The sequence below is a fragment of the Carassius auratus genome, chromosome 29, assembly GCF_003368295.1.
Source record: "Carassius auratus strain Wakin chromosome 29, ASM336829v1, whole genome shotgun sequence".
Classification (NCBI taxonomy): Eukaryota; Metazoa; Chordata; class Actinopteri; order Cypriniformes; family Cyprinidae; genus Carassius; species Carassius auratus.
In genome coordinates, this window is record NC_039271.1 from 10,383,127 (window position 1) to 10,408,785 (window position 25,659).

Below are 25,659 nucleotides of genomic sequence, written 5' to 3' on the forward strand. Positions count from 1 at the left end.
TTCAGACCGTCTGATTAATATGTACTTTAATAAAGACTATAAAATTATGTATGGAAGATAAAATTGCAGAAAAAAATAGTGTAGAATAAATGAAATAATTTAATAACAGTCTAGTGTTTTCTCTAGTGTTCCAGCTGAGTAGAGATGTTTAATTAATTATCTATATTTATAACTCAAAGACTCAGAGAAAAGACTTCGACTTGTTGATGGGTTTCACCTGTGTTCTGGAAGAGTGGAGATGCTCCGTACTGAAGGATGGGGTTCAGTGTGTGCTGCTGCCTTTGACCAGAAAGATGCAGAGGTTGTGTGTAGAGAGCTGGACTGTGGGGCTCCTGTACAGGTGCTGGGAGCAGCTGCTTTTGACAAAGGAGACACTCAGATGTCGACACAAGAGATTCAGTGCAGAGGAAATGAATCACAAATAGACATCTGCCAACGATCATCTTCACAAAAGCACAGTTGTTCCCATGACAATGATGTTGGAGTTATCTGTACTGGTTGAGTATTAACATTTGCCATATCTTTAGATAAATTACATACAAGCATACATAATATAATGTTGCTGTATTCGTCAGTTATCTTGACTATAGATTTACACTGTTTAAATGTCACTTGTTTGTCCAGGTTACACTGATCTCAAGCTGGTAAATGGTTCAAACTCTTGTTCTGGAAGAGTGGAGCTTCAGTTCCTCAATGATTGGGGCACAGTCTGTGATGCTTGCTGGGATATGAGAGCTGCCAGTGTCCTATGTAGACAGCTGAATTGTGGGATTGCTGTTTCTGTTGTGGGATCAGACTGGTTTGGAGAGGGAAGTGGTGAAATCTGGGCTGATGTGTTTGATTGTGACGGGAATGAAACAAAACTCTCAGAATGTTCCATCTCTTCATGGAGTCGAGCTGAATGTTCTCATAGACGAGATGTTGGAGTCGTCTGCTCTAGTGAGCAAATTCACACCACAATGATATCATGGGTTTCAGAATAAAACTGCACATTTTAACAAATGTATATATTATGTGTATATATTTTAAATAAACACTGAATGACAAATAAATACTCTCTCCAGACAATGAAACTCATCTGGGAAACTACAGCTCCACACAACAGCTGTCAATCACAAACTTTGGTAAGAAAATCTACTTCTGGGCAGGTTATTTAGTTGTTAGTAATCAATAATGTTCATGTACAATCACTCTTTTTTTTCTCTGAATATCAGGTCGGGGGTCCATCAGGCTGGTGGGTTCTGGGGGAGACTGTGCAGGGAGGCTGGAGGTTTTTCACAGCGGCTCATGGGGGACAGTGTGTGATGACTCCTGGGATATTAAAGATGCTCAAGTGGTGTGCAGAGAGCTGCAGTGTGGAGTGGCCCTCAGTAACCAGCAGGTACCAGCCTGGTTTGGTCCTGGTTCTGGACACATATGGCTGGATGAGGTGGAGTGTGAGGGGAATGAGACGTCCCTGTGGAGCTGCTCTTCTCCAGGCTGGGGAGAACATGACTGTCAGCACAAGGAGGATGTAGGAGTCATGTGCTCAGGTAAACAGAAGGAATTGTTTTTAAATAAATTGATTACATTTTGAAAATTTTAATAACCTATGTATGCGATTGATAAAATCCATTCTTAGTCATGTTAGGGTGCAGTAGGGTTTCGGAACTGAGAGTCTGTCTATATTCAGATTTCAACTCTCCTTCTTGGTCAAATAGCCCTTGATGCCTTCAGTGTGACTCTACAAGTCATGAAAATAAAGAAAACTCTTTGAATGAGAAAGTGTGTCCAAACTTTTGGTCTGTACTATATATATATAGTTAAGACCAGTTATTGCATTAACAGTATGCTGCCTCTGACTGTGAGTCATTACAGAGCTCTCTTATGAGAGTCCTCTCGTGTTGCGTAAACTAGCTGGTACTGGAAAATCCCTTTTTCTTGAGAATACTGAAGCCAAAAAATTATCCTTATATTTGCATTAATTTTAAGTGCATTGCTGCCCATGGTGAGACAGCTTGCGCGCCTAATGGTCGCTCTGCAAGAACTGCTGTAACCTATCAAAGGACTGCTTGTGACGTGGGCAACAGTGAGGGCACGGGCACCCCTGCACGTCACATCCCGCCAAAATGGACGAGGCTTATGTCGATATTTGCTGGGTTCAGACAGGTTATGCTTCGATTTTTCATCTAGTCAGCGAAGTGTCGCGAAATGAGCTGAGGCGTTGTTTCAGCAACGGAGACCGCCACCCAGAATGTGGTGTGTGGTCAAGCTTCAACGTGGAGCTCCTCCGCCTTCTCAACCAGGTTGTTGAAGACCTCGGCCTCGATTGGTCTCTGCCTGAGGAACCCGCGCCCAGCAGGCTGGATGGCTGTTTCCTGGGCAGGCAACGCTTGACACCTGACGCGAGGCCCCTCCATTCCTGCCGGAACTCCAGGAGGAGCTGACTATGAGCTAGAAGGTGCATGTTTTTTTTATACAAACCGTTCTGCCGATTCAGAGTGATGCAGGTTTGTACAAAGCCCTCATTCAGAGCTCGTTCATAATGCTCACAACCAGACAGATTCTCACGCAGATTCGTCCAAGAGACTGCTTTATCTCAGTGGATCTAAAAGATACCTATTTTCAGATTCAAATAACACCCATCACAGGCCTTTCTTGTGATTCGTCTTCGAGGGCCAGAGCTATCAGTACATCGTCCTGTCATTTAATCTATCTTGGGCGCCTCGTACATTCACAAAGTGCATGAATTATCGAATTTTTAATTATCTGGATGACTGGCTAATTCTAGCGCAGTCAGAAGCAGGACAGATGCACAGGGCTTTATTACTCAGCCATTTAAAGGATTTGGGTCTCCAAATCAATTAGACCAAGAGCTCTCTATCTCCCAGTCAGAAAATCTAGTCTCTGGGAACAGATTTGGACTCTGTATCGATGACAGTACGTCTCACTTCAGAGCGTGCACTGCGAATACAATGCTCAGCAGCGGTTTTTAGGGCCGGCAGCATTTTTCCTCTCAAGAATTTTCAGAGGAAGCTGGGCCTTACGGCTTCGGCCTCGGCAATGCTCCAACTAGGGTTGCTTTACATGCGCCCTCTGCAGCACTGGCTGAAAACATCTGCCGCTATTTGCCTCAGGGTGACTCAGAACTGTGTGGCAGCACTGGAGCCCTGGAAGGTGGCAGATTGGTATCAGTCAGGCGTGCATTTGGGTATGTTCTACTCAGGTTGGCATGCCCTCTACGAAGGCAGGCCGGTATTTGGCCTGTGGGCGGCCCAGGAGGGGCTGTCTGGAGATGAAAGCGGCCGAGAATGCTTTGAGACATTTCCTCCCCTGCTTAAAGGGCCACAATGTCTTAGTCCGTACGGACAACATGGCAGTGGTTTCTTACATTCTTACATCCTTGTGTGGTCACAGCGCAACCTTCTCTCACTGAGAGCAGCGCATGTGCCGGGATGTCAAAATGTGGGCCCAGACATGCTGGTCCCTACACTCCCAGGTAGTCCAATAACTATAGGACACCTGTAGCAAAGCGGAAGTCGATCTCTTTGCGTCACCAGAGAATGCGCACTGCCCACTATTTTTCACCAAAGAGAGGGACGCGCTGGCCCATGTATGGCCCAGCCGCCCTCTTTATGCATTTCCCCCGGTGACACTGTTACCACAGGTGATCAAGCGAATCAGGGAGAGCGAATGCCCTGTTCTTCTTTTGGCGCCATTCTGGAAGAACCAGGTTTGGTTCCCAGAGCTGATGGTAGTGAGCACGACCCCGTGGCCGATTCTAGTGAGGAGGGATCTCCTCTCTCAGGCCAGGGATGCGATTTGGCACCCGTGTCCCAACCTATGGGCTCTGCACGTCTGAGCCATCAACGGGTACCTGAGGACCTCCCAGAGGGAGTGTTAAACACTACTACGCAGGCGAAAGCACCTTCTACTAGAAGGCTTTATGCCTCAAATTGGTCAGTGTTTGCTGGCTGATACTCGGGTCGAGACATAAACCCACAATGCTGTAGTGTTGTGGAGATCCTCTCTTTCCTTCAGGAGCTGTTGGAGAAGTGTACGTGGTGTACACTCGAAGTATACGTGGCTGCCATAGCAGCATTTGTCAAACCTATGCTTGGCCAGTCACTAGGAAGGAACGATCTCATAATTCGTTTCCTGAGAGGTGCTAGGAGATGGATCTGCGGTATCTTTCATTTAAGACCGCTTTCCTTGTGGCTCTCCTCTCAGTCAAGCGAGTGGGCGACCTGTATGCGCTCTCTGTGAGTGCTGCGTATATCGAGTTTGGACCTAATGACTCTAAAGTCATTCTCAAACTGAGACACGGTTATGTCCCCAAAGTGCCTTCCACTCCGTTCAGGGCACGAGTCATTTCACTGTCAGCTCTTCCGAGATCTGATAGCGAGGACGATGTGAACCTCCTCTGCCCGGTCAGGGTGCTGAGGATATATTTCGGACAGTCTGCTGTTTTCAGACAGTCAGAGCAGCTCTTTGTTTCTTTTGGTGGTTGTGGTAAGGGGCTAGCCATGTCAAAACAGAGCCTTTCCAGATGCATAATTAATAATAATAGGTTATATAACCTGTAAGTCCCTGCCTTGCAGGCTAAGCTGTTGTCAGTCTATATGTATAGGCACTGATTTCTCGGACTCGGGGTCGTGCAAACAGTGTTTTGTGAGCGTGCTTATAGCACGGAGCTAAGCCTAACAGATCTGACTGTCATACTATGATAAACCTTAGATGATAATATTATATTCTCGAACCCACTTTGTTGGTCTAGATTTACCCACTGTCTTGTATACCTCTGGCTCATGCTCTGGGAAATATATGTGTGGATGTTACTACGCACGCATGGCAAATTACATTCGGTTCCCGTACCATAAGCTAGCTTAAGCAACACGAGAGGACTCTCATAAGAGAATGCTCTCAGTTACTAACGTAACCTTGGTTCTCTCTAGATGAGGTTGTAGTGTAGATACGAGTGTAGCGTAAACCTGCTGTGCTTGTGCTACATTCCGTTTTTCGCGTTATCTATGAAAAACTGAAGAGTAACCTATATGGACCCAGCTTATATAGATATAAGCCATGCCCATTTTGGCGGGACGTGACAAGCAGGGGTGCCAGCGCCCCATTGGTGCCTACGTCATGAGCAGTCCTTTGATAAGCTACAGCAGTTGCTGCAGAGCGACCAATAGGCGCACGACCTGTCTCGCCTAGGTCTGCTTGGGCAGGAATGTGCTTTAAATTAATGCAAAATTAAGGATAATTTTTTGTCTTCAGTATACTCGAGAAAAAGGGATTTTCTCATAGCGTAAGCTAGTTTATGCAACACTCGTTCCCTCATCGGGAGAGAACCAAGGTTACATTAGTAACCGAGAGCTTTGCATACATCTTTTGCAAGAATGGTTTTTAAATGTATTGTTATTTATATTACCTCATAATTTGGCAATAAGATGTTATTTTTTTCTCTCTATTTATTTTCTTTACTTTTTTCCAAATATTTATTTCTTTAGAATTTATTTCTTTAGAATATGAATTGTTCAATTCTTTATTATGATTCTCATCCCTAATTAACAGACTTGAGTTATGTGAGAGTTGATACTCTTCCTTTTCCATCTAGAGTTTAAAGAGATCAGGTTAACTGAGGGCTGTAAAGGGAATGTAGAGGTTTTCTACAATGGATTCTGGGGTAATGTGTGCTGGAACCAGATGAACAGAGATACAGCGAGTCTGATCTGTCAAGAGCTGAACTGTGGAAGATCTGGCAGTGAACCCAGTTATTCAGAGGGACAGAAGCCTCATAATTGGCTTGATAATCTTAAATGTAGACGACATGACTCCACTTTATGGCAGTGTCCATCTTCACCCTGGGGAAAGAATGACTGTGATAATGAAGTGGCCAAAATCACCTGCTCTGGTAAGATGATATTTAACTTAAGATAACTCATTAATATTATTTGAAGTAGCCATGCTTGTTTCAGTATGATTAGTTTTTATTCCTTTTTATAACTTTTCTATTCAATGGTGAAACTTTATCATGTTTTAATCTCAGAGGATCAGACTCGTGAGTCTCCACGGAGTCATTTGACATGTTCCACCTCACCATCCCCATACCAGAGACGGTGTTCAAGTAAGTTGGTTAAAAGAAAGAATTTTTATTCACAGTTTCCTGAATTATTAATATCAACAAATGCAACTGAATATTGAATTCACATTCTCGGGTTATTACAACTTCATATGTGTAATAATAAAATCTCCATTACTACGGGAAGAAGGAGGCGGAAACCGGCGCACAATCAAAATGAAACTTTAATAATCACAAAATAAACAAAAAACAGCGCATCAGCCCCTCACGGACTCCTCGTTCCCATGTCCCTCGGCCCCACCCCACTAGTCACAATATGGTTATAAAATGCTTTGCAAACGTTTGTTTCAAATGTTGTGCTGAAGCTGGTCAGTGGTTGATGTGTTTTAGATCATATTCCTCTCAGACTGAGTGGAGGGGACGGCCGGTGCTCTGGGAGGCTGGAGGTGTATCATAACGCTGTGTGGGGCTCAGTCTGTGATGATCAGTGGGACATCAGCGATGCTCAGGTGGTCTGCAGGCAGCTGGGTTGTGGAGCAGCACTGAGGGCTGATGGGAATTCAACATTTGGTGCTGGTAAAGGTATTGTGTGGATAAAAATAGTAAAATGCAGAGGGAATGAGATTCACCTGTGGGACTGTCCTCTCTCCCTGAATAACCACACTGACTGCTCCCACAAAGAGCATGCTGGACTCACCTGTGCAGGTCACGACAAAACACTGAGGATTAAAATTAATTTGATCATTTTAGAGCAAAATAATATTTGTGTATTCAAGGCTATCATAATTTTAAATGTGTTTTCATAGATTTGCTAGATGTGTCAATGTACATTACTCCTGCCACAACATCATCAGCTTCTCCTTCAGTGCGCTCAACATCAGTCTCTCCTCCACAAACTCCTCCACAAGAGTCTCTCCCAGTGCTAGTGATTGTTCTGGGAGTTGTGCTCTTACTGCTCTTAGTGCCACTGCTTATACTGATTCAGCAGAACAGAGTGATGAGGAGAGGTAGGAGAGATCCAGAGACTGTCATATTGTGTCTTATTCAGTGTGTGATCAGTCATGTGTTGTGAACTGACAGCAGGTTTGTCTGTCTACACTCACAGCTCTCTCTAAGAGGAGACACAGGACGATGTCTGAGACCGTTTATGAGGAGATTCAGCACAGACACAATCACTTCACTCAGAGGGGTGAGACATGAGCCATCAAGCTCTTTAATGTAATTAATAAGAGTCTGTAAGACAGTTGATGTTCATCTATTATTAGTCCTGTTAAACCTCCTGCTTCAAACCACAGAATTCCTGACAGAAAACCACAGACCTGCAGGTGCATTTTCGTGTGTGTGTGTGTGTGTGTGTGTGTGTGTGTGTGTGTGTGTTTTAGTCACTGTCTCTTCCTGTGTATATTTTTAGAGGGTCACAAGCAGGTGTTCATATAATTTTAAGTGTAGGCACTTGTGTGGGTGTGTGTGTGTGTGTGTGTGTGTTTGTGTGTGTGTGTATTTCTGGAAGGCAGTGAGGAATAGGTTCATGTGAGGATACATTACATGTGTGTTTGCTAATAGGCCCAATAAAAAGGAATTTCTATCTATAATACTTTTTAAATGTGAATAGTTTTTCGTTATTGGGATGTCTTGTCTTCTTTATGCTCCAGTAAAAATTTGGATTCAGTCTGTTATTAATGATGAAAATGTTTCTGAATGTTCTGCTTTTATTTAACAGGGAGTTTTATCTCTGAAGAACTGCATTCTGGGTATGAAGATGCTGATGAGTTTCTCTCAGGTCTGAGAGATGAAGTGAATATACATTCCACATTTCACACTAAAAAAAAAATTAATAATGAATTTACCTAAACAAAGAGATAATTGTAACTAGTAATTCTATTATATATTTGATTAATGACTCATTTCTATTCAGATACGGCTGTTTACTTGTATATTAACTTTGTTAGGAAAAGAGTCCAATACTGCATATTATGATGATGTCACCAGTGGCAGTGGCCTAAAAGGTCAGTGACTTTTTTAATTGATCATGACTCATTGCCAAAATGTTTAATAAATTATCAGTCCCATGATCTGCAACAAGAATGTTTTTTTTGACTTTTGTGTCCAAATATATTGTGTGTTGATGCAGAAGATATGGTGAAGGAAATCACTCTGGGATACTATGATGATGTCATCACTAATGGACCGAAACCAGATCGTGAGATATAATATTTAAATCAAAATATAACAGTATATTTAGGATAGATGTTTCAAATTTGTTTTGAATGTAATGATTTTTTGTCTGTGATGAATGTGTGAATCTGTAGAAGACACACCTGAGAGCTATGATGATAGACTCTGATATCAAAATAGGTGTTTACGATTTTATCAACTTTTTAAAATAATATCACTCTGAAATCAAGATAATTTCAGATAATATTATAAATTACTTTCTTAATATGTTTCATTTTGACTGATATTTTCATTTGTAGTGGACACACGAGATGATTATGATGATGTCATCATTAAAAGACCGAGCTCTCAAGGGGTAACAGGTGAGATGCACAGAACTACATTTTTATCACCCTTTGCATGTTTAGATGAGTATTAGACATTTGTTCAAATATCTAAAAGGAAAAGGGATTCCTTTAATGATATGACATGTTTTCCTGTCATTCTTGATCAGAGAGAGAGATGATGTGATGAGTTTCAGTGAAGATGTGAAAAACCTGTTGGGTAAGTTATTGTAAACCTTTTTTGTAATTATTTCAATATCATTATTTATATTGTAATATGTTTCACTTTTTTTATATATATATAATTTTGTCCAATTATAACATTTGACAGGATTTTTTTAATATATTTTAAATAACAGATTATGATGATGTGGAGGAGGAGTCAAACAAAGAAGATTTGGCCCAGTTATCATCCACTGCCTCAGTTCAACAAATTTGAACACAGTTTGAATGATATTGTTTATTGATATGTCAAACCTTGGGTTTTTATGTTTCACCAAGTGTTTTTTTCTTTTCTTTTTGTATTAAAGCTTCTATGCCTTTGTGAGATTTTGTTGTTTTGTTTTGTTTTTTTGCCTAGCTAATAGCAATAAAAAAAACTTTCCAGACACATTTTTTTGTTTGTATTTCAATAAGACATTACACAAACCCTGACATCAAAAGTCTGACCTTACCTTTTAATGCACAACTGCTGTGGTGACAATTGAATACATCCTAAATATAAACCTTAAATGACCAGCAGTGATTCCTCAGCATCACCACAGCACTCACAGTTTTGTGAGTGAAGAATGCTTATTTATTTTGAATGCATTATTAAAGTAACTTTCATAACAGAAAAAAATAAACAATTTGTATGACATAATTGTATGTGATCAGGTGTGTTTTCAATCGATAGATAAATAAGAATAATACTTGCATCTTTTCTCAAGCTGTAGAAGTGTTGAGTTATATGTAAATCAACAAACTGTAACACGTTTAAAAGTCACATCTCTTCTCTATAAACCATACAAATCAATTTAAAATAACTTAAGTTTATTATGGCTTAATAACAAAGAACAGTATTCAAAAGATTATTTCAGGAATTGCTAGTTCTTATTCTAAACAACAGACTGAAAATAAGAAAATAAAAAAAGTATTGGTCAGGATAAATGTTGCTCAGGAGAGCATTTCCCAAAACCATAGTTGCTAACTAAGTTAGATCTACAATTTCCCATTGCCAACCAACTAAGTTTGAGAACATATTTCAGTGTGCAAATGGATTATTCAGTGTTCCTGGATGAACAGACAGTAGTGCAAGTAATAACAAGTTACTGTTTTGTTTTTTTTGCTTGTTGTAAATAAATAAATCAGTCAGATGTAGTGTTGAAGAGGGGGAGGAGTCTGTGTCTGTGGTGTAGAGGGGTGTCACAGGACAGAGTTCAGCCAGGAGACAGCTTTAGGGAAAAAGCTGTTCCTGAATCTGCTGGTCCTTGTCCGGAAGCTCCTGAAGTACCTCCCGGAGGACAGGAGGTTCAGCAGTCCGTGGTCAGGGGAGTCCTTGAGAATGCTGCGAGCTCGTCGTGGATAGTGTTTCCTTTGGATGTCCTCAAGAGCAGGAAGTGGTATCCCTGTGATGCGTTGGTCAGTTTTCAACACCCTCAGTGCTTTGCGGTCAGCCATTGAGCAGTTCCCATACCAGACTGTGATGCAACTGGTCAGGATACTCTCGATCGCACACCGGTAAAAGTTCACCAGGACGGCTGAAGACAGCTGGTTCTTCTTCAGTGTCCTGAGGAAGAAGAGGCGCTGGTGAGCCTTCTTGACCAGGCTGGAGGTGTTTTGGCCCAGGACAGGTCCTCCGAGATGGTGGTTCCCAGGAACTTGAAGCTGGAGACACGTTCAACAACCATCCCGTTAATGTGGATGGGGGCCTTTTTTCATCCTGAAGTCCGCAATGAGCTCCTTAGTCTTATTGGTGTTAAGGAGCAGGTTATTGTCAGCGCACCATGTGGCCAGATGCTGTACCTCTTCCCTGTAGGCAGTCTGTGATGAGACTAATCACCGTGGTGTCATCTGCAAACTTAATTATGGAGTGACATCCATGCACAGGCTTGCAGTCGTGGGTGTAAAGGGAGTAAAGGAATGGGCTCAGCACACAGCCCAGTTGTACGCCAGTGTTAAGTGTGATGGTGCTGGAGTGGGTGTGGCCTGACCGTACATGCTGATAGGTTAATGATTGAGTCATATCCTGCGACTATCTGTCGCACAGTAGAGAAATCACCGTATGGACAGGAGGAGAAGCTCGCAGGCAATCTTTTACTGTCTATGAGGCAATCGGGGGGACGTGGAGGCATGAAGTAAAGGGAGAAGCCCATAGAGAGTCCATAAAAGCAACGGGACAAAATTATTCAATAACGTCTGCAAGATTCGGTGAGTGATTCTGATTTCTCTTGCCACAACTATTAGAAGACATACAATTGTCAGACAGGTTGCTCATGTGACATCTACGTCATCAAGCTCAGTTTGAGTCTGCGCAGTACGCTCGACCCCCAGGAAGTGCGTGCTTCTAATTGACATAATTTGTCTCCGTTGAATCCAATGGGGTCGCTGTGTCCATTTCTTGTACTGTCTATGGTTCTGGCACAACACAGTATTTTCACTGTGGCTCATGTCTCAGTCGCTCAAGTGGAGAAGCACCTTTACTGTAGGCATTAAATTTGTCATCTCTTTTTTACTGCCACTCACAGGAATAGATCAGTATTGCAGAATTAAACATATAAAAGTGCAGCTGCAAACTTGGTCATCATACTCTTGTATGATGAACTGTGCATGACCATAGATTTGATTTATTTTATTTTATTTTATTTTATTTTAACAAAATGCCCTACTAAAATACTATATGTATTAATATATGCTGTGAATTGACAAGCATTGCTAAAATATACTTCTAAATAACAGTAGCTAAAACAATTCTTAAAAAAGTACATTTGATTTTATATTTTATGATCTTATTTGTTATGAGTGTTAGTATTTCTATATCGGTAAATGCTGGGCTTTGATGCTGTTAATAAACTGGAATGTTTCCTGTCACTGAAATCAGTTTCCTGTATGTTTGACTTTGTCACGTCTTTTTCTTGTTTGTTTCTCCCCAGTTAAGTGTCTCTGTCAGATGGAGGAGGAGTCCTGTTCATCAATGCTGACGTACTTTTAATAAATATGGTGAAAATCATAAATACGCCTTCTGATTAGTCAGTGAAGCTTTTTGATGATTTCCTCTCTTCTGTTTAATAAGGTAAAAGTGGTTGTGATTGGCTTGTTGTTTGGTGGTTGTGCAGCTTTCTGTCTCTGTCTCTCTTGAACCTTTCAGTTCAGAGTTGATCAAACAAAGTGTATGATCAGTAAAGATGGAGAACTGTCTAACTCTCATTTTTTTGTCTTCTGTGATCAAACTCTCCACAGCTGGTACGTACACTCCGGATCGTTATGTGTTAGTAATGTTATAGTGATTGACTGTTTGTGTTTGTGTTATGAATTGGTCATAATATAATTTATAGTTCCTCTTCTGTATGTGTAGTCTTTGCATTAATATAAAGGTGAGTTTCTTTTTTTTCTCTCTCTCTCATGGTCATTTTCTCTGTTCCTCTCTCTTTAGCTGACTTTTCTCTGTTGTTTGTCTTCTCTCAATCATATTTTATATACATCATTCTGTATCTTGTCTGCAGGAAATGTGAGGCTGGTGAATGGTAATAATTCTTGTGCTGGTAGGGTGGAGGTTTATTATGATGGAGAATGGGGAACCGTGTGTGATGATTACTGGGCTTTGACAAACACTGCAGTGGTGTGTAGAGAGCTGGGCTGTGACGACACTTCAAACACAATGCGTGCTGTTCACTTTGGACCAGGATCAGGAAAAATCTGGATGGATGATGTGATATGTAGTGGATCTGAGTCTTCAATATTTGATTGTTCAAAAACAAAAATGGGTGGCCATAACTGTGGACATAGTGAAGATGTTGGCATTATCTGCTCAGGTAGACTGATTTTATCACTACCTTTCATTAAAAAAATAAATACATTATAAAGCATGCATGTACTAAGTAGATTATTTAATTAGAATTTAAACCACCAGGAGAGTCAAATGAGTGATGTAATACATGGTGAGTTTAACCATTTAGAATTGAGCTACAGGGCAGAAATCACAGAATATTACATCAATCATATAGAACCACTGTATGATGTGAGGTGAAAGCAGAAGTTGTGTCTGTGTGAAAACATTAAGGATCTACAGTGCATGAAAAAATAAAGATGGTTTATTATTTGAATTGTGGTCAGGTTAATGCCACCTGAAATGATCTTCTGTAATTTCATATATAATATTTACTCTAAATATTACACTTTCACATGTTAAGAACAGACCTTAAACTTTTAAATAAATGAATGTACAAAATTCAAACTGATGTTCTATTAGTGTTACTTTTCAATAAAATGGAAAATTTGGTATTACATCAGTAATAAACTTGATTAGGCTTGGACTTGGTCCTTCCTTTTTCTTCCACTCTTTAAGATAAGTTGCAGATTTCAAAACAACTTTAATTTGTGGCAAAATTGTGGCGAAAAGCTGTTTAAGCACAACATCACAACACTCCTCTCCTAGTACAGTATATAAGCTTTTTTATTGGGGGGGATTTTTTAATGTTATATTATGATTTTAAACAGTTTGATATAACTAACATTTCAGGCATCAGGCTTGTTGGAGGTTCTCGCTGTTCTGGGAGGTTAGAGGTGCCTCATGGGAACACATGGTACACAGTGTGTGCCACTGTCTTTGACCAGCAGGATGCAGAGGTTGTGTGTAGAGAGCTGGACTGTGGGGATCCTGTACAGGTGCTGGGAGCAGCTGCTTTTGGCAAAGGAGACGCTCAGATGTGGACACAAGAGATTCAGTGCAGAGGAAATGAGTCTCAGTTTGCTCTTTGTCCAGCTTCACCTTCACAATTTTGTTCCCATGAGAACGATCTAAGCATTGTATGTGCTGGTAGGTGACAAAAATATGAACTATGAGTATATTGACAAAATTACTGAGAAAAAAATAATAAATAATAAATAAAACAATTTACTTTATCTTTCTTGTTTCCTTCTACCTTCAGAAACAGTGAGATTAGTAGGTGGTCACAGTCGCTGTGCTGGTCGAGTGGAGGTTCTTCATGATGGTCAGTGGGGAACAGTGCATGATCTTGGCTGGGATTTGCCTGATGCTGCAGTGGTGTGTAAAGAACTTGGCTGTGGAGAGGCTTTAACTGCACCAAAGGGTGCTCACTTTGGTGAAGGATCAGGAAAAGTCTGGATTTCTAATTTACAGTGTACTGGATCAGAGTTTACATTGAAAAACTGTAGATTCAATGGATGGGGAATAGAAGCTAATCATGCTGAAGATGCTGGAGTCATCTGCTCTGGTAAGATCATCTAGACTTATTTCATAATTACTAATCTTATCTCGCACAGAATTCCAGGATACTGCACATTCATTGCTTTATGTAATATAAATATTATGTGACATGCTGAATGAATATATGGAACACACAAAAATCATTTTGTGGACAACATGCATTTTTGTTCCAGATGATTTATTTTGTGTATCAAATATACATTGTATCTCATTCATTCAAAGATTGAGCATTTTAATGACATGCTGGGTGCAGTTTGATCAATTTTTTTTATGATATCCATTAAATGAAAAACATATTATACTCACTCTCATGAGCAAAAAATTTTTTTAGAATTTTAGGTGAATTTTACACACACACACACACACACACACACACACACACACAAAACTGCTGATAATTGATGAAAGGCATCTGGTTTAGCTTTATAAAGTAATATTAGGACAAAAATTAGCAAATACCATTGAATGTGTAATTTTTTTTATTTAAGGAGTCAGGCTGGTTGGAGGATCTCACTGTTCTGGCAGAGTAGAAGTGCCTCAAAATCAGATGTGGATGTCAGTGTGTGACACTGTCTTTGACCAGCAGGATGCAGAGGTTGTGTGTAGAGAGCTGGACTGTGGGGCTCCTGTACAGGTGCTGGGAGCAGCTGCTTTTGGTAAAGGAGACGCTCAGATGTGGACACAAGAGATTCAGTGTAGTGGAGATGAATCCTATATATCATTGTGTCCGACATCATTATCTCTCAAACAAAATTGCACCCATGAGAATGCCATTGGACTGTTATGTTCTGGTAATAGATCAATAGTTACTTATTGAGAGAATCACAAACTAGTTTTTTTTTTATTAAACAACTTTTTATCTGTTAAACTAAACTTTCTATTCTTTGTCCAGGTTATACTGATCTCAGGCTGGTAAATGGCTCAGACTCTTGTTCTGGTCGAGTTGAACGTCAGTACTTCAGTAAATGGGGCACAGTGTGTGATGCATGCTGGGATATGAGAGCTGCCAGTGTCCTCTGTAGACAGCTGAATTGTGGGATTGCTGTGTCTGTTGTGGGATCAGACTGGTTTGGAGAAGGAAGTGGTGAAATCTGGGCTGATGTGTTTGATTGTGACGGGAATGAAACCAAACTCTCAGAATGTTCCATCTCTTCATGGAGTCGAGCTGAATGTTCTCATAGTCGAGATTTTGGAGTCATCTGCTCTAGTGAGTCCATTCATGCCATGATGAAGTCATGGGTTTCAGACTAAAATAACTTATTTTTTAAGTATTTGATAAATAAATACTCTCTTCAGATTCCTCCCTGGCTCTTCATGACGGTCTGGTGCGGTTGTCTGGAGAGAGACAGTGTGAGGGGGAGGTGGAAGTTTTCATCCATCAGGTCTGGAGGAGAGTTCTGCTGGACTCCTGGAGTCTCTCTGAATCCTCTGTGGTCTGCAGACAGCTGGGCTGTGGCTCTGTGCTGAACTTCTCTGGCTCCTCTTCATCCAGTCCTGAACACAGTCATGAGTGTGTGACGGGCTTCCAGTGCTCTGGGAGTGAAGCTCATCTGGGGAACTGCAGATCTCCACGAACTCTCAACTGCAGCTCCACACAACAGCTGTCAATCACCTGCATCGGTGAGAAGAACAACATCTGGACAGATTCTTCAGTTGTTTGTGATCAATAATGTGTTTTTCTGTCTCTGAATATCAGGTCTTGGGTCCATCAGGCTGGTGGGTTCTGGGGGAGACTGTGCAGGGAGGCTGGAGGTTTTTCACAGCGGCTCATGGGGGACAGTGTGTGATGACTCCTGGGATATTAAAGATGCTCATGTGGTGTGCAGACAGCTGCAGTGTGGAGTGGCCCTCAGTAACCAGCAGGTACCAGCCTGGTTTGGTCCTGGTTCTGGACACATATGGCTGGATGAGGTGGAGTGTGAGGGGAATGAGACGTCCCTGTGGAGCTGCTCTTCTCCAGGCTGGGGAAAACATGACTGTCAACACAAGGAGGATGTAGGAGTCGTGTGCTCAGGTAAACAGGACACTATAGGAAATTTTTATCAAAGATATAGTTGTTTTTTAGAAAATATACCATGTTATCATCAAAATCCATGGTGATCAGGGACAAAAATGGGTCTGAAGGGGTTTGTTTTGAGTTAATGACTGTCTGACTTTATAGTTCATGACTACTTACCAAATACTTCAACACAAAATATTGATTTGACAGTAAATTACTATTATTTTTAATAAATACTGTCTTCATAAGAAAAAAAAGTTCACTACAGACTACAAAAGGATAAAATGGTTGCAATGATATTACTGTATTATTAATACAGATTTTTTTTTTCAGTATTTTAAAAACACATCATGGAGCTATTTTTAATAAGTTTTGCTTATCTGTTTTTAGAAGCAATCAATGCTTGAAGCATGCATCAGCCTCATATTAAATAAATCACTGTTTTGGTCAATCACAACCTGAATTTTAATTGTTTAAATGCATATCCTTTTCTCTCCAGAGTTTAAAGAGATCAGGCTAACTGAGGGCTGTGAAGGGAATCTGGAGGTTTTCTACAATGGATCCTGGGGTAATGTGTGCTGGAACCAGATGGACAGAGACACAGTGAGTCTGATCTGTCAAGAGCTGAACTGTGGAAGATCTGCTGTTTTCTCTGCTTCTACAGCAAGAGTGGAATCAGCTCCTAACTGGCTGGATAAAGTTACATGTCGACCACATGATTCATATCTGTGGCAGTGTCCATCTTCACCGTGGGGACAGAATGACTGTGGTGAAGATGAAGTGGCAAAATTAACCTGCTCAGGTTGGATGATATTTAAATCTTTTAGTATGATCTCAATAATAATCCTTCTGGGTGATTCTATAATTGTAGGTCCATTTGGTGTCCATAGTCTTTATTTTTTGTATCAGCTGCATTTTTAGAATCATTCTTCAGTATATACATTTTTATGTCTAATAGGTCAACATCGAGCATCACGTTAGTTCAGTCAGGCCACGTTAGTCACGCTTGCATCAGCTGACAGTCAGCAGTTCCTGACGTGTACCAATCCAGTCTTGACACCTATCACCTGCGGACTGCGGTCTATTTAAATTCCCATTCTTCAGTGTCTCTTCCATCGCATCACTGCTTGCAATTAACTCCAACTCCACCAACTGAACCTGTAATCTGATCTAACCTTGTTCTTTCCCTACAGTCTCTTCATTGGAAGCAGTCTCGCATTTTGTTTACAACTCACGTAATTGTGAATTGTAATTATATATGCTTATAATGGTTCTGTTCTGTACCCCAGGGGTGTTTGTCTCGCTGCTCTCCCCGCTCTGTCCAAGCATGGCTGCATGGACAGGCATGTGGAGTGTTGCCCAGAACATAACCATACCGCCAACACTAACTGTGTGCAATTATAATTGTCATAAATATACTTGACGGAAGTGGTCCTGATTGAATTTTATGTTTTTGAGAACTAAAGTGAGCTGATGGGAAGAGTGAAATTATTTGTAAGGTTAAAGTGTTTAGCAGTTTTCACACTGACAATTGGCTCTCACTGAGAGATGACAGATGTCTCATCCTAATATTCTGTCCACTTTTCTTTTTTTATCATGTTATAATCTCAGAGGAGGAAACTCGTGAGTCGCCTCAGAGTCATCTGACATGTTTTACCTCACCATCTCCTTACCAGAGACAGTGTGCAAGTAAGTTTATTTACAACAAATCTGTTGAATGTTTGTTAATGTAAGCCTATATTTTCCTAGCAAATTACTGTTAAATTATTTATGTATGCATTTTCAAAATATAAATTATTAACCTCAGAAAATAATCACAGTTTTAATATTAGTTTGTGTTTTGTTGCAAATGTTGTGCTGAAGATAGTTAGTGCTGATATGTGTTTTAGATCATGTTCCTCTCAGACTGAGTGGAGGGGACGTCCGGTGCTCTGGGAGGCTGGAGGTGTATCATAACGCTGTGTGGGGCTCAGTCTGTGATGATCACTGGGACATCAGCGATGCTCAGGTGGTCTGCAGGCAGCTGGGTTGTGGAGCAGCACTGAGGGCTGATGGGAATTCAGTCTTTGGTGCTGGTGAAGGTGTTGTGTGGATGAACAAAGTCGAGTGCAGAGGGAATGAGATTCACCTGTGGGACTGTCCTCTCTCCCTGAATAACCACACGGACTGCTCCCACAAAGAGCACGCTGGACTCACTTGTGCAGGTCACACTGAGGAAAACATTTAATTTTAGATCCTTTTATGCATTCATCATTTTTTTAAATGTGTTTGTGTCCGTTTTGCCAGATGTGTCAGTGTCCACTACTCCTGCCACAACATCATCAGCTTCTCCTCCAGTTTCTTCTTCAGTGAGCTCCACATCAGTCTCTCCTCCACAAACTCCTCCACCAGAGTCTCTCCCAGTGCTTGTGATTGTTCTGGGTGTTGTGCTCTTACTGCTCTTAGTGCCACTGCTTATACTGATTCAGCAGAACAGAGTGATGAGGAGAGGTAGGAGAGATCCAGAGACTGTCATATTGTGTCTTATTCAGTGTGTGATCAGTCATGTGTTGTGAACTGACAGCAGGTTTGTCTGTCTACACTCACAGCTCTCTCTAAGAGGAGACACAAGACGATGTCTGAGGCTGTTCATGAGGAGATTCAGCACAAACACAATCACTTCACTCAGAGGGGTGAGACATGAGCCATCAATCTCATTTAATACCATTAATAAGAGTCTGTCAGACAGTTGATGTTCATCTATTATTAGTCCTGTTAAACCTCCTGCTTCAAACCACAGAATTCCTGACAGAAAGCCACAGAGCTGCAGGTGCATGTTCATGTGTTTGTGTGTCAGGCATGCGTCTCTTCCTGAGTGTATTTCTGGAAGGCAGTGAGAAATGGGTTCATGTGAGGATACATTGTGTGTGTGTGTCTGTGTGTGTGTTAGCTAATTGGCCCAACAAAAACATTCTGTCTCAAACTTTTTTTTTTAAAATGCATGTAATTGACATTTTTGCTATGTTTTCACTAACACAGTGCTTTATGATGTAGAGAAAATGAGGATTTAGTCTGTTTGTAATGATGAACATGTTTCTGACTGTTGTGCTCTCCTTTAACAGGGAGTCTCATCTCTGAAAAACTGCATTCTGGGTATGAAAATGCTGATGAGCTTCTCTCAGGTTAGAGAGCTGAAATATGTTGAAATTATTACCTAAAAATAAAGCATTTGACGTTCAAACTAAATGAAATGTATATAAAATGTAATTCACACTCAAAATCACACAAACAGAATTATTCCAGTAAATTAAATGTCACCAATGACTCAGCTGTTCATTATACTAAAACATTTATCCTATTAAAAATAGCAGACCTGCAAAATAATTTTTTACATTTTGTTTCTAAAACAATATTCCAATATGCCCAAATATACCACACGTTTTGATGCAGAAGAGATGAAGCAAATCACACCGGGATACTATGATGATGTCATCTCTGAAGGACTGAAACCAGATCGTGAGACAGGTATCACTTTGTTATTCTGTAATTAGATTAAATATTTAAATACATAAAGCAGGCATGTCCAGTCCTGCTCCTGGAGGTCCAAGAGTTTAGCTTCATCCATCTCTAACACACTTGGTCTGGATGTTTCTAGCAAGTGCTTCTCAGGTGTGTCCTTTTTGTCCTTCAGTTGCCTACAATCCTTTGCACAGATACCAATTCACAAAAAATGAATTATCTGAAAATGTAAATCGACAGTGAGCTTGTTCATTTTCTTATGTTATGCAATATATATATATATATATATATATATATATATATATATATATATATATATATATATATATATATATATATATATATATATATATATATATGTATTATATACAAACCCGATTCCAAAAAAAGTTGGGACACTGTATAAATTGTGAGTAAGAAAGGAATGGAATAATTTTTTTCAAATCTCATAAACGTATATTTTATTCACAATAGAATATAGATAACATATCAAATGATGAAAGTGAGAAATTTTGAAATGTCATGCCAAATATTGGCTCATTTTGGATTTCATGAGAGCTACACATTCCAAAAAAGTTGGGACAGGTAGCAAGAAGAGGCCGGAAAAGTTAAATGTACATATAAGGAACAGCTAAAGGACCAATTTGCAACTTATCAGGTCAATTGTTAACATGATTGGGTGTAAAAAAAAAAAAACAGAGCCTCTCAGTGTGGCAGGGTCTCTCAAGAAGTCAAGATGGGCAGAGGATCACTAATTCCCCCAATGCTGCAGTGAAAAATAGTGAAGCAATATCAGAAAGGAGTTTCTCAGAGAAACATTGCAATTGAGTTTGAAGTTCATCATCTACAGTGCATAATATCATCCTAAGAGTCAGAGAATCTGGAACAATCTCTGTGTGTAAACACATCAGCTTACACATCTGAAAAGGCACCATCAATGCTGAAAGGTATATCCAAGTTCTAGAACAACATGCTCCCATCCAGACGTCGTCTCTTTCAAGGAAGACCTTGCATTTTCCAACATGACAATGCCAGATCACAAACTGCATCAGTTACAACATCATGGCTGCATAGAAGAAGGATCCAGGTACTGAAATGGCCAGCCTGCAGTCCAGATCTTTCACCCATAGAAAACATGGCACATCATAAAGAGGAAGATGCGACAAAGAAGACCTAAGACAGTTGAGCAACATTCCTATTCCTAAACTTGAGCAACTTGTCTCCTCAGTCCCCAGACGCTTGCAGACTGTTATAAAAAGAAGAGGGGATGCCACACAGTGGTAAACATGGACTTGAGATGTGTTGATGCCATGAAATTTAAAATCCACTTATTTTTCCCTTTAAATTATGCATTTTCTCAGTTTAAACATTTGATATCATCTTGTATTCTGAATAAAATATTGAAATTTGAAACAACATCATTGCATTCTGTTTTTATCCACAATTTGTACAGTGTCCCAACTTTTTTTAGGTGAAAGTATTGTTTTTATTTGTTTAGTTGTAGAAGAAACACATAATGCTAAAATATGTGCAATGTAAACCAGTGAAAGACCCCAGACATTCATTACCTGTACTGCATTAAAAGAAAGTTAATAAAAAAATTGTTCAGTATAAAGTATTATTCCAATTATAATTCTAGTAGTATTTTTCTCTGTGACAGAAACATTTATGATGTAGCCATGTGCACCATATAATTCTAGCCTTGAATCCTCAGAAGGACTGGGCTAGGGAGAATGTGTCCTCACTAGGGTGTGTATCCCGTTTGAGAAGCACTTAGTGAGTCTGAAGACCTTGATTACTTTGGTTCAGGACAGTTGTGTTTAATTAGGGTTGGAGCTAAACTCTGCAGGACAGTGTCCCTTCAGAAACAGGTTAGGAAATTTCTGATATAAAATCTTTTTCTCTCTCTTAGTGCTGATATGATGATGTGACATTTCTGTTTAGATCTTCATAAGATCATTATTGGACACACAAGATCATTATTGGACAGAATGTGTTTCTACAATTAGTGAACTAACATGGCTTTATCAGGTCAAATCTTATAGTCTCAGTCTCATGAGATGAATGACACAAGCTGTGTTACAAGGTTTTTTCACATGTGTATCAGAGGGAGATCATGAGGAGTATGGTGAAGATCAGCAACAGCAATGATGATGTTTGTCATCTTTTTACATAATCTACTTTCAATCATTATTTTGCTAATTGAAACCCTATTTAAACTAAATTATGATTGTAAAAATGAACGTTAATTTTTTTTTTTTTTTTTACAGACTATGATGATGTGGGGGAGAAGTCACACAAAGAAGGAGGGGCCATATGACTCAATGTCCACACCCTCTGCCACTGTTCATGAAATCACATTACAGTTACTGGAAATGCTGGGAGCTTCTCATATTGCTACTAATGCATCAGTGCCTTATGTTTTTATGTTATTCTAAATATTTTTGTATTAAAAATAAGATGCTTTGCAAAATTCAGTATCAACACATAAAAATATTTGTATTTTAGCATTTGGTCTATTATTTTGATGTCAATGTTTTTCACCTAATAAACAAAATATATCATTCCAACTTCATGTCACAAAAATACTTTTTAAAGAGTGGTTAGAGAAAAGAAGAAAGTAATGCTATAAATGTTTAATAAAGTATGTTTAGGTACTATTCCACTTTTAGGCTGCTGACAGCATTATTAACCTAAATATAATGATAAAAATAGATTTACAACATAATAGATATTATAAAGCTTCATGTTTTTCTATAAGCTTACTGTCCTGGGCCTGGTATTACTCCTGTACTGTAATCTTGAATTAACTTAAAAAGAGTATAATTTATTTACAAGAAATATTACTGGGAAAGAAAAAGATAATATGCAAATGTATGCACATCCTTGAGGTAAAAAATACAATCTCACCCCCAAACTGCACAGTTTATTGAGTAATGGTGCATTTTAACTTTACAGTGTAATTTTGTGAATGATAATGAATTATTTGCGCTGAGCTTGAATCTTTTGCAGCAACAGCTCCATATGCAGGTTAAGGTTGGGCTGACCCTTTTTGGTTTTTCTTTTCAACAACTGATATGTTGCAGTTTTCTTCTCCTTGTATTTCTTCAGAGCCTCTTCTCGCTGAGCTTTGTCTTTCAAGAATTCCTACACAGACACGCATAATAAACATCCATTAATCATTTACTAAACAATGTACAGGATGATTAAACTGTATGTTCACATGACAAAATGGGTTCTTAATGACATGAGATTCATTAGGGAATAGAAAATTTGCTAGGTTTGATTTCCTCACCTCTCTTTTCCGTGCACGTTCCTCCTTTATCCTTTCATATTCTTGCTTTGTCTTCTGATACGATGACATTTTCTGCTTCTGCTTTTCTTGTATGAATCTTGTGGGAGTCTTGTGGGAGCTGATGACACAAATCATAAATCAGTAATGTGGCTTTGTATATTTGTGTGTGTATATATATATATATATATATATATATATATATATATATATATATATATATAAAACTGTTACTGTACCTGTCAGACCCTGCTGGTTCATTAGCTGAATCAGAGGCAGTAGTTTTGTCAGTCATGTTGTGTGAGATGTGTTTCTCAGTGAAAGGAGAATCCAGCACTGATTTTAGTTCATCGTCTACTTCTGTCTCTTCATCTATTGCTCTCCCTTTACATCTTTTCTTCTTTTTTTCTTGTTCTTCTTCGTCTAGTCGTTCTTGTTCCGCCAGGTATAGATGTCTCAGATGCTCTGGATATTCCTCCTCTAACTGGATTTTGGATGGTTGCATTTTCTTCCTCTCTTTTCGAAGAAGTTTGTTATATTCATGTTTTATTTTCTCCTTCCTTTTGAAAGCAAACCCCTGACCTGAGAAAGAATGAGGGAGATGAGATTCAAACTGAATTTCAAGTTTAGTCGTTTGTATGCACACTATGACCTATTTAATGGTTCATAGTGTAAATAAAATAAAAAAATCTTAGTATATATACAGTACATGGTATAAACAGTTTGAAAAATGTAAGTAACCAACATGAATACAAATAAAGCATATCTAAGAACTAGGCATATGCGTTTTACCCTAGATTTTGTCCCCTCATTTCAGACGTCTTTTATTTGCCCCTTATGTCAAATTAGTTTAGTCAATGTGAATTTTCTACATCGAAAACACATTTACTCACCCTCTTTTAAACCACCATCAAAAACTTTGTTCTCCGGAACCCATTTTCTTTTCTTTTTGGAGTTGTATGATAAACCGCCATGTGCAAATTTGTTATTAAAGCATTTTCCTCTGTTTGGACCTTTACTTTTATCATTTTGTTTTAATGGTGCCATTTCTTATGTTAGCATCTGCTCGCACTGGATTGTGGACAAAACCGATGTTTCTCGTGTAAAGACGCACAATTATGACGTGGAAAAGGTCGAAAGTCATTACTTATCAAAAAGCGGCATTTTTGTAAGGGCAACATATTCAAATCCCCAATTCAACAAAACGCAGACTGGTACACCCAACATGGCCGAACATTCGGTCGCTCACTGATCCTGATTTGACTACTTATGTCTTAAATACTGAGTCGACAGCTGCTGCTAACGCTTAATATTCTCACTGTTCTGTGTCCGTGAACAATAAATGAGGTTAAGCGCGTTCTCTCCATATCGTAAAAATGCGCACACTGTGGACTTTTACACGCGTGATGTTTGGAGCACGTTCGCGTGTTTGAGTCCAGAGGAACTGTTGTGTGCTATCAGTTCCTCACAAGACCGCATGAGGGCGATAGAAGGTAAGAGAACTTCAGTCTGATTCATAGCGCATCCTTATATATATATATATATATATATATATATATATATATATATATATATATATATATATATATATATATATATATACGCATTTATAAATATTTATTTATATAAATATATTTCCTTTTAAAGAAGGAAAACAATAACTTTGGTTTCTGCAATGCCTCAAAGAAGTTGGTGGACAGATGAGGGCAGTGAAAGCCCACTGTTTACGAGGTCTGGGGTCTGTATGCAGCTGGAAGATCTGATGCAGAATCTGATACTGATGACTGGAGACATTATAGAAGGTAACTGCAGTCAGATCAGAAGCACTGAAAAAACATATTTACATTCCACTGAATCTTTATTGGGATTATAATGCATGTCACATTCAAGGTTATCAGAAGGTCATATTTCATGCACTGTCTGTCTGTAGGAGTGTCATCAGAAGAACTTCTGACCAGATGAATTTATGCAGGCAGTGTCTGGGGTTTAGGATTGTTTGACCAAATGCTTTCCAGTCAAAGAAGTAAAATGTTTCAAATGTGCTTTAGTTAAAAACGAACTGAAATTAATCTTTTTCATCATCGGTTTCTTCATCTCAGATGAAAGATCGTGGGTTCAGGGAAAGGCTACCTGTGCTCCTATCTGTCCGTGTTTTTTTTTTTTTTTTTTTATCCCTCTCTATTTTCTCTGTGTGGTGTCCAGGATGTAGTTCTGGTTGACCTGCATACATGTGGAGATTTGGCCCCTAGAACTCTGCAGATATTCAGGGCCATACAGGAGCTGTGTGCTGTTTGCAGTGTGAGCTGCTGCTATCACCTGCTCTCTGAAGAGTTTGATCAGGACAGACAGGGTAAGAACACTTCCTGTCACACACACACACACACACACACACACACACACACACACAATCATCATCATCAAAAATTATATTATAATATTAATATTATAATATAATAATATTAATATTATACAATAATTGTAACATTCTAATAACATACTATCATTTTAAAAATTATTACACTGTCCTAATAATTAACATCTATAATGATTATCATTTAAAAATGGGCATCGAGAGGATTCTACCTCAAAGGAGAGGTGGAGATAGAGATAGAAAATTATTGCAAAGGGAGACTTTTTGGATCTTTGAACTTAAATCTTTATTTCCTGAGGGTATGAATGAAGAACTTGAATTTTCTTGTTTTTTGTAAAACTTTCTTTCTTTTTGTGTGTTTGTAGTGCTGTATTATCATTGAAAGTTGTTCATTTGAAATGTGTGTATATATATATATATATATATATATATATATATATATATATATATATATATATATATATATATATATATATATATATATACTTGTTTGTAATTCTACGAGACAACTGAGA

At 39.2% G+C, this 25,659-nt stretch overlaps 3 protein-coding genes and 2 long non-coding RNA genes across 5 annotated transcripts; 4 read left to right on the forward strand and 1 right to left on the reverse strand.

Annotated features, from left to right (window-relative positions):
- Positions 1-1,249: 1,249 nt before the first annotated feature.
- On the forward strand, positions 1,250-7,847 carry LOC113048677 (scavenger receptor cysteine-rich type 1 protein M130-like; the record flags this gene model as incomplete). Its single annotated transcript, XM_026210532.1, has 4 exons — positions 1,250-1,532; positions 5,597-5,893; positions 6,868-6,986; positions 7,782-7,847. Coding segments are annotated over 4 exons (765 nt in total), but the record flags the coding sequence as incomplete, so codon positions are not given.
- Positions 7,848-8,532: 685 nt separating this feature from the next.
- On the forward strand, positions 8,533-9,083 carry LOC113048063 (uncharacterized). The gene is made up of 3 exons (XR_003276394.1): positions 8,533-8,598; positions 8,730-8,779; positions 8,919-9,083. It is a non-coding gene; the product is annotated as an uncharacterized LOC113048063 (long non-coding RNA).
- Positions 9,084-15,697: 6,614 nt separating this feature from the next.
- LOC113048678 (scavenger receptor cysteine-rich type 1 protein M130-like) lies at positions 15,698-17,893 on the forward strand (the record flags this gene model as incomplete). Its single annotated transcript, XM_026210533.1, has 3 exons — positions 15,698-15,998; positions 16,483-16,785; positions 17,889-17,893. Coding segments are annotated over 3 exons (609 nt in total), but the record flags the coding sequence as incomplete, so codon positions are not given.
- A 4,494-nt stretch (positions 17,894-22,387) lies between these two features.
- On the reverse strand, positions 22,388-23,897 carry LOC113048055 (thyroid transcription factor 1-associated protein 26 homolog). Its single transcript, XM_026209563.1, has 4 exons — positions 23,667-23,897; positions 23,013-23,355; positions 22,777-22,894; positions 22,388-22,628 (listed from the first exon to the last, which is right to left on the reverse strand). The coding sequence occupies exons 1-4, from the start codon at positions 23,818-23,820 to the stop codon at positions 22,464-22,466; spliced, it is 780 nt and encodes a 259-aa protein (XP_026065348.1). The 5' UTR covers positions 23,821-23,897; the 3' UTR covers positions 22,388-22,463.
- Positions 23,898-23,922: 25 nt separating this feature from the next.
- On the forward strand, positions 23,923-24,756 carry LOC113048060 (uncharacterized). Its single transcript, XR_003276391.1, has 3 exons — positions 23,923-24,266; positions 24,421-24,575; positions 24,704-24,756. It is a non-coding gene; the product is annotated as an uncharacterized LOC113048060 (long non-coding RNA).
- Positions 24,757-25,659: the final 903 nt, after the last annotated feature.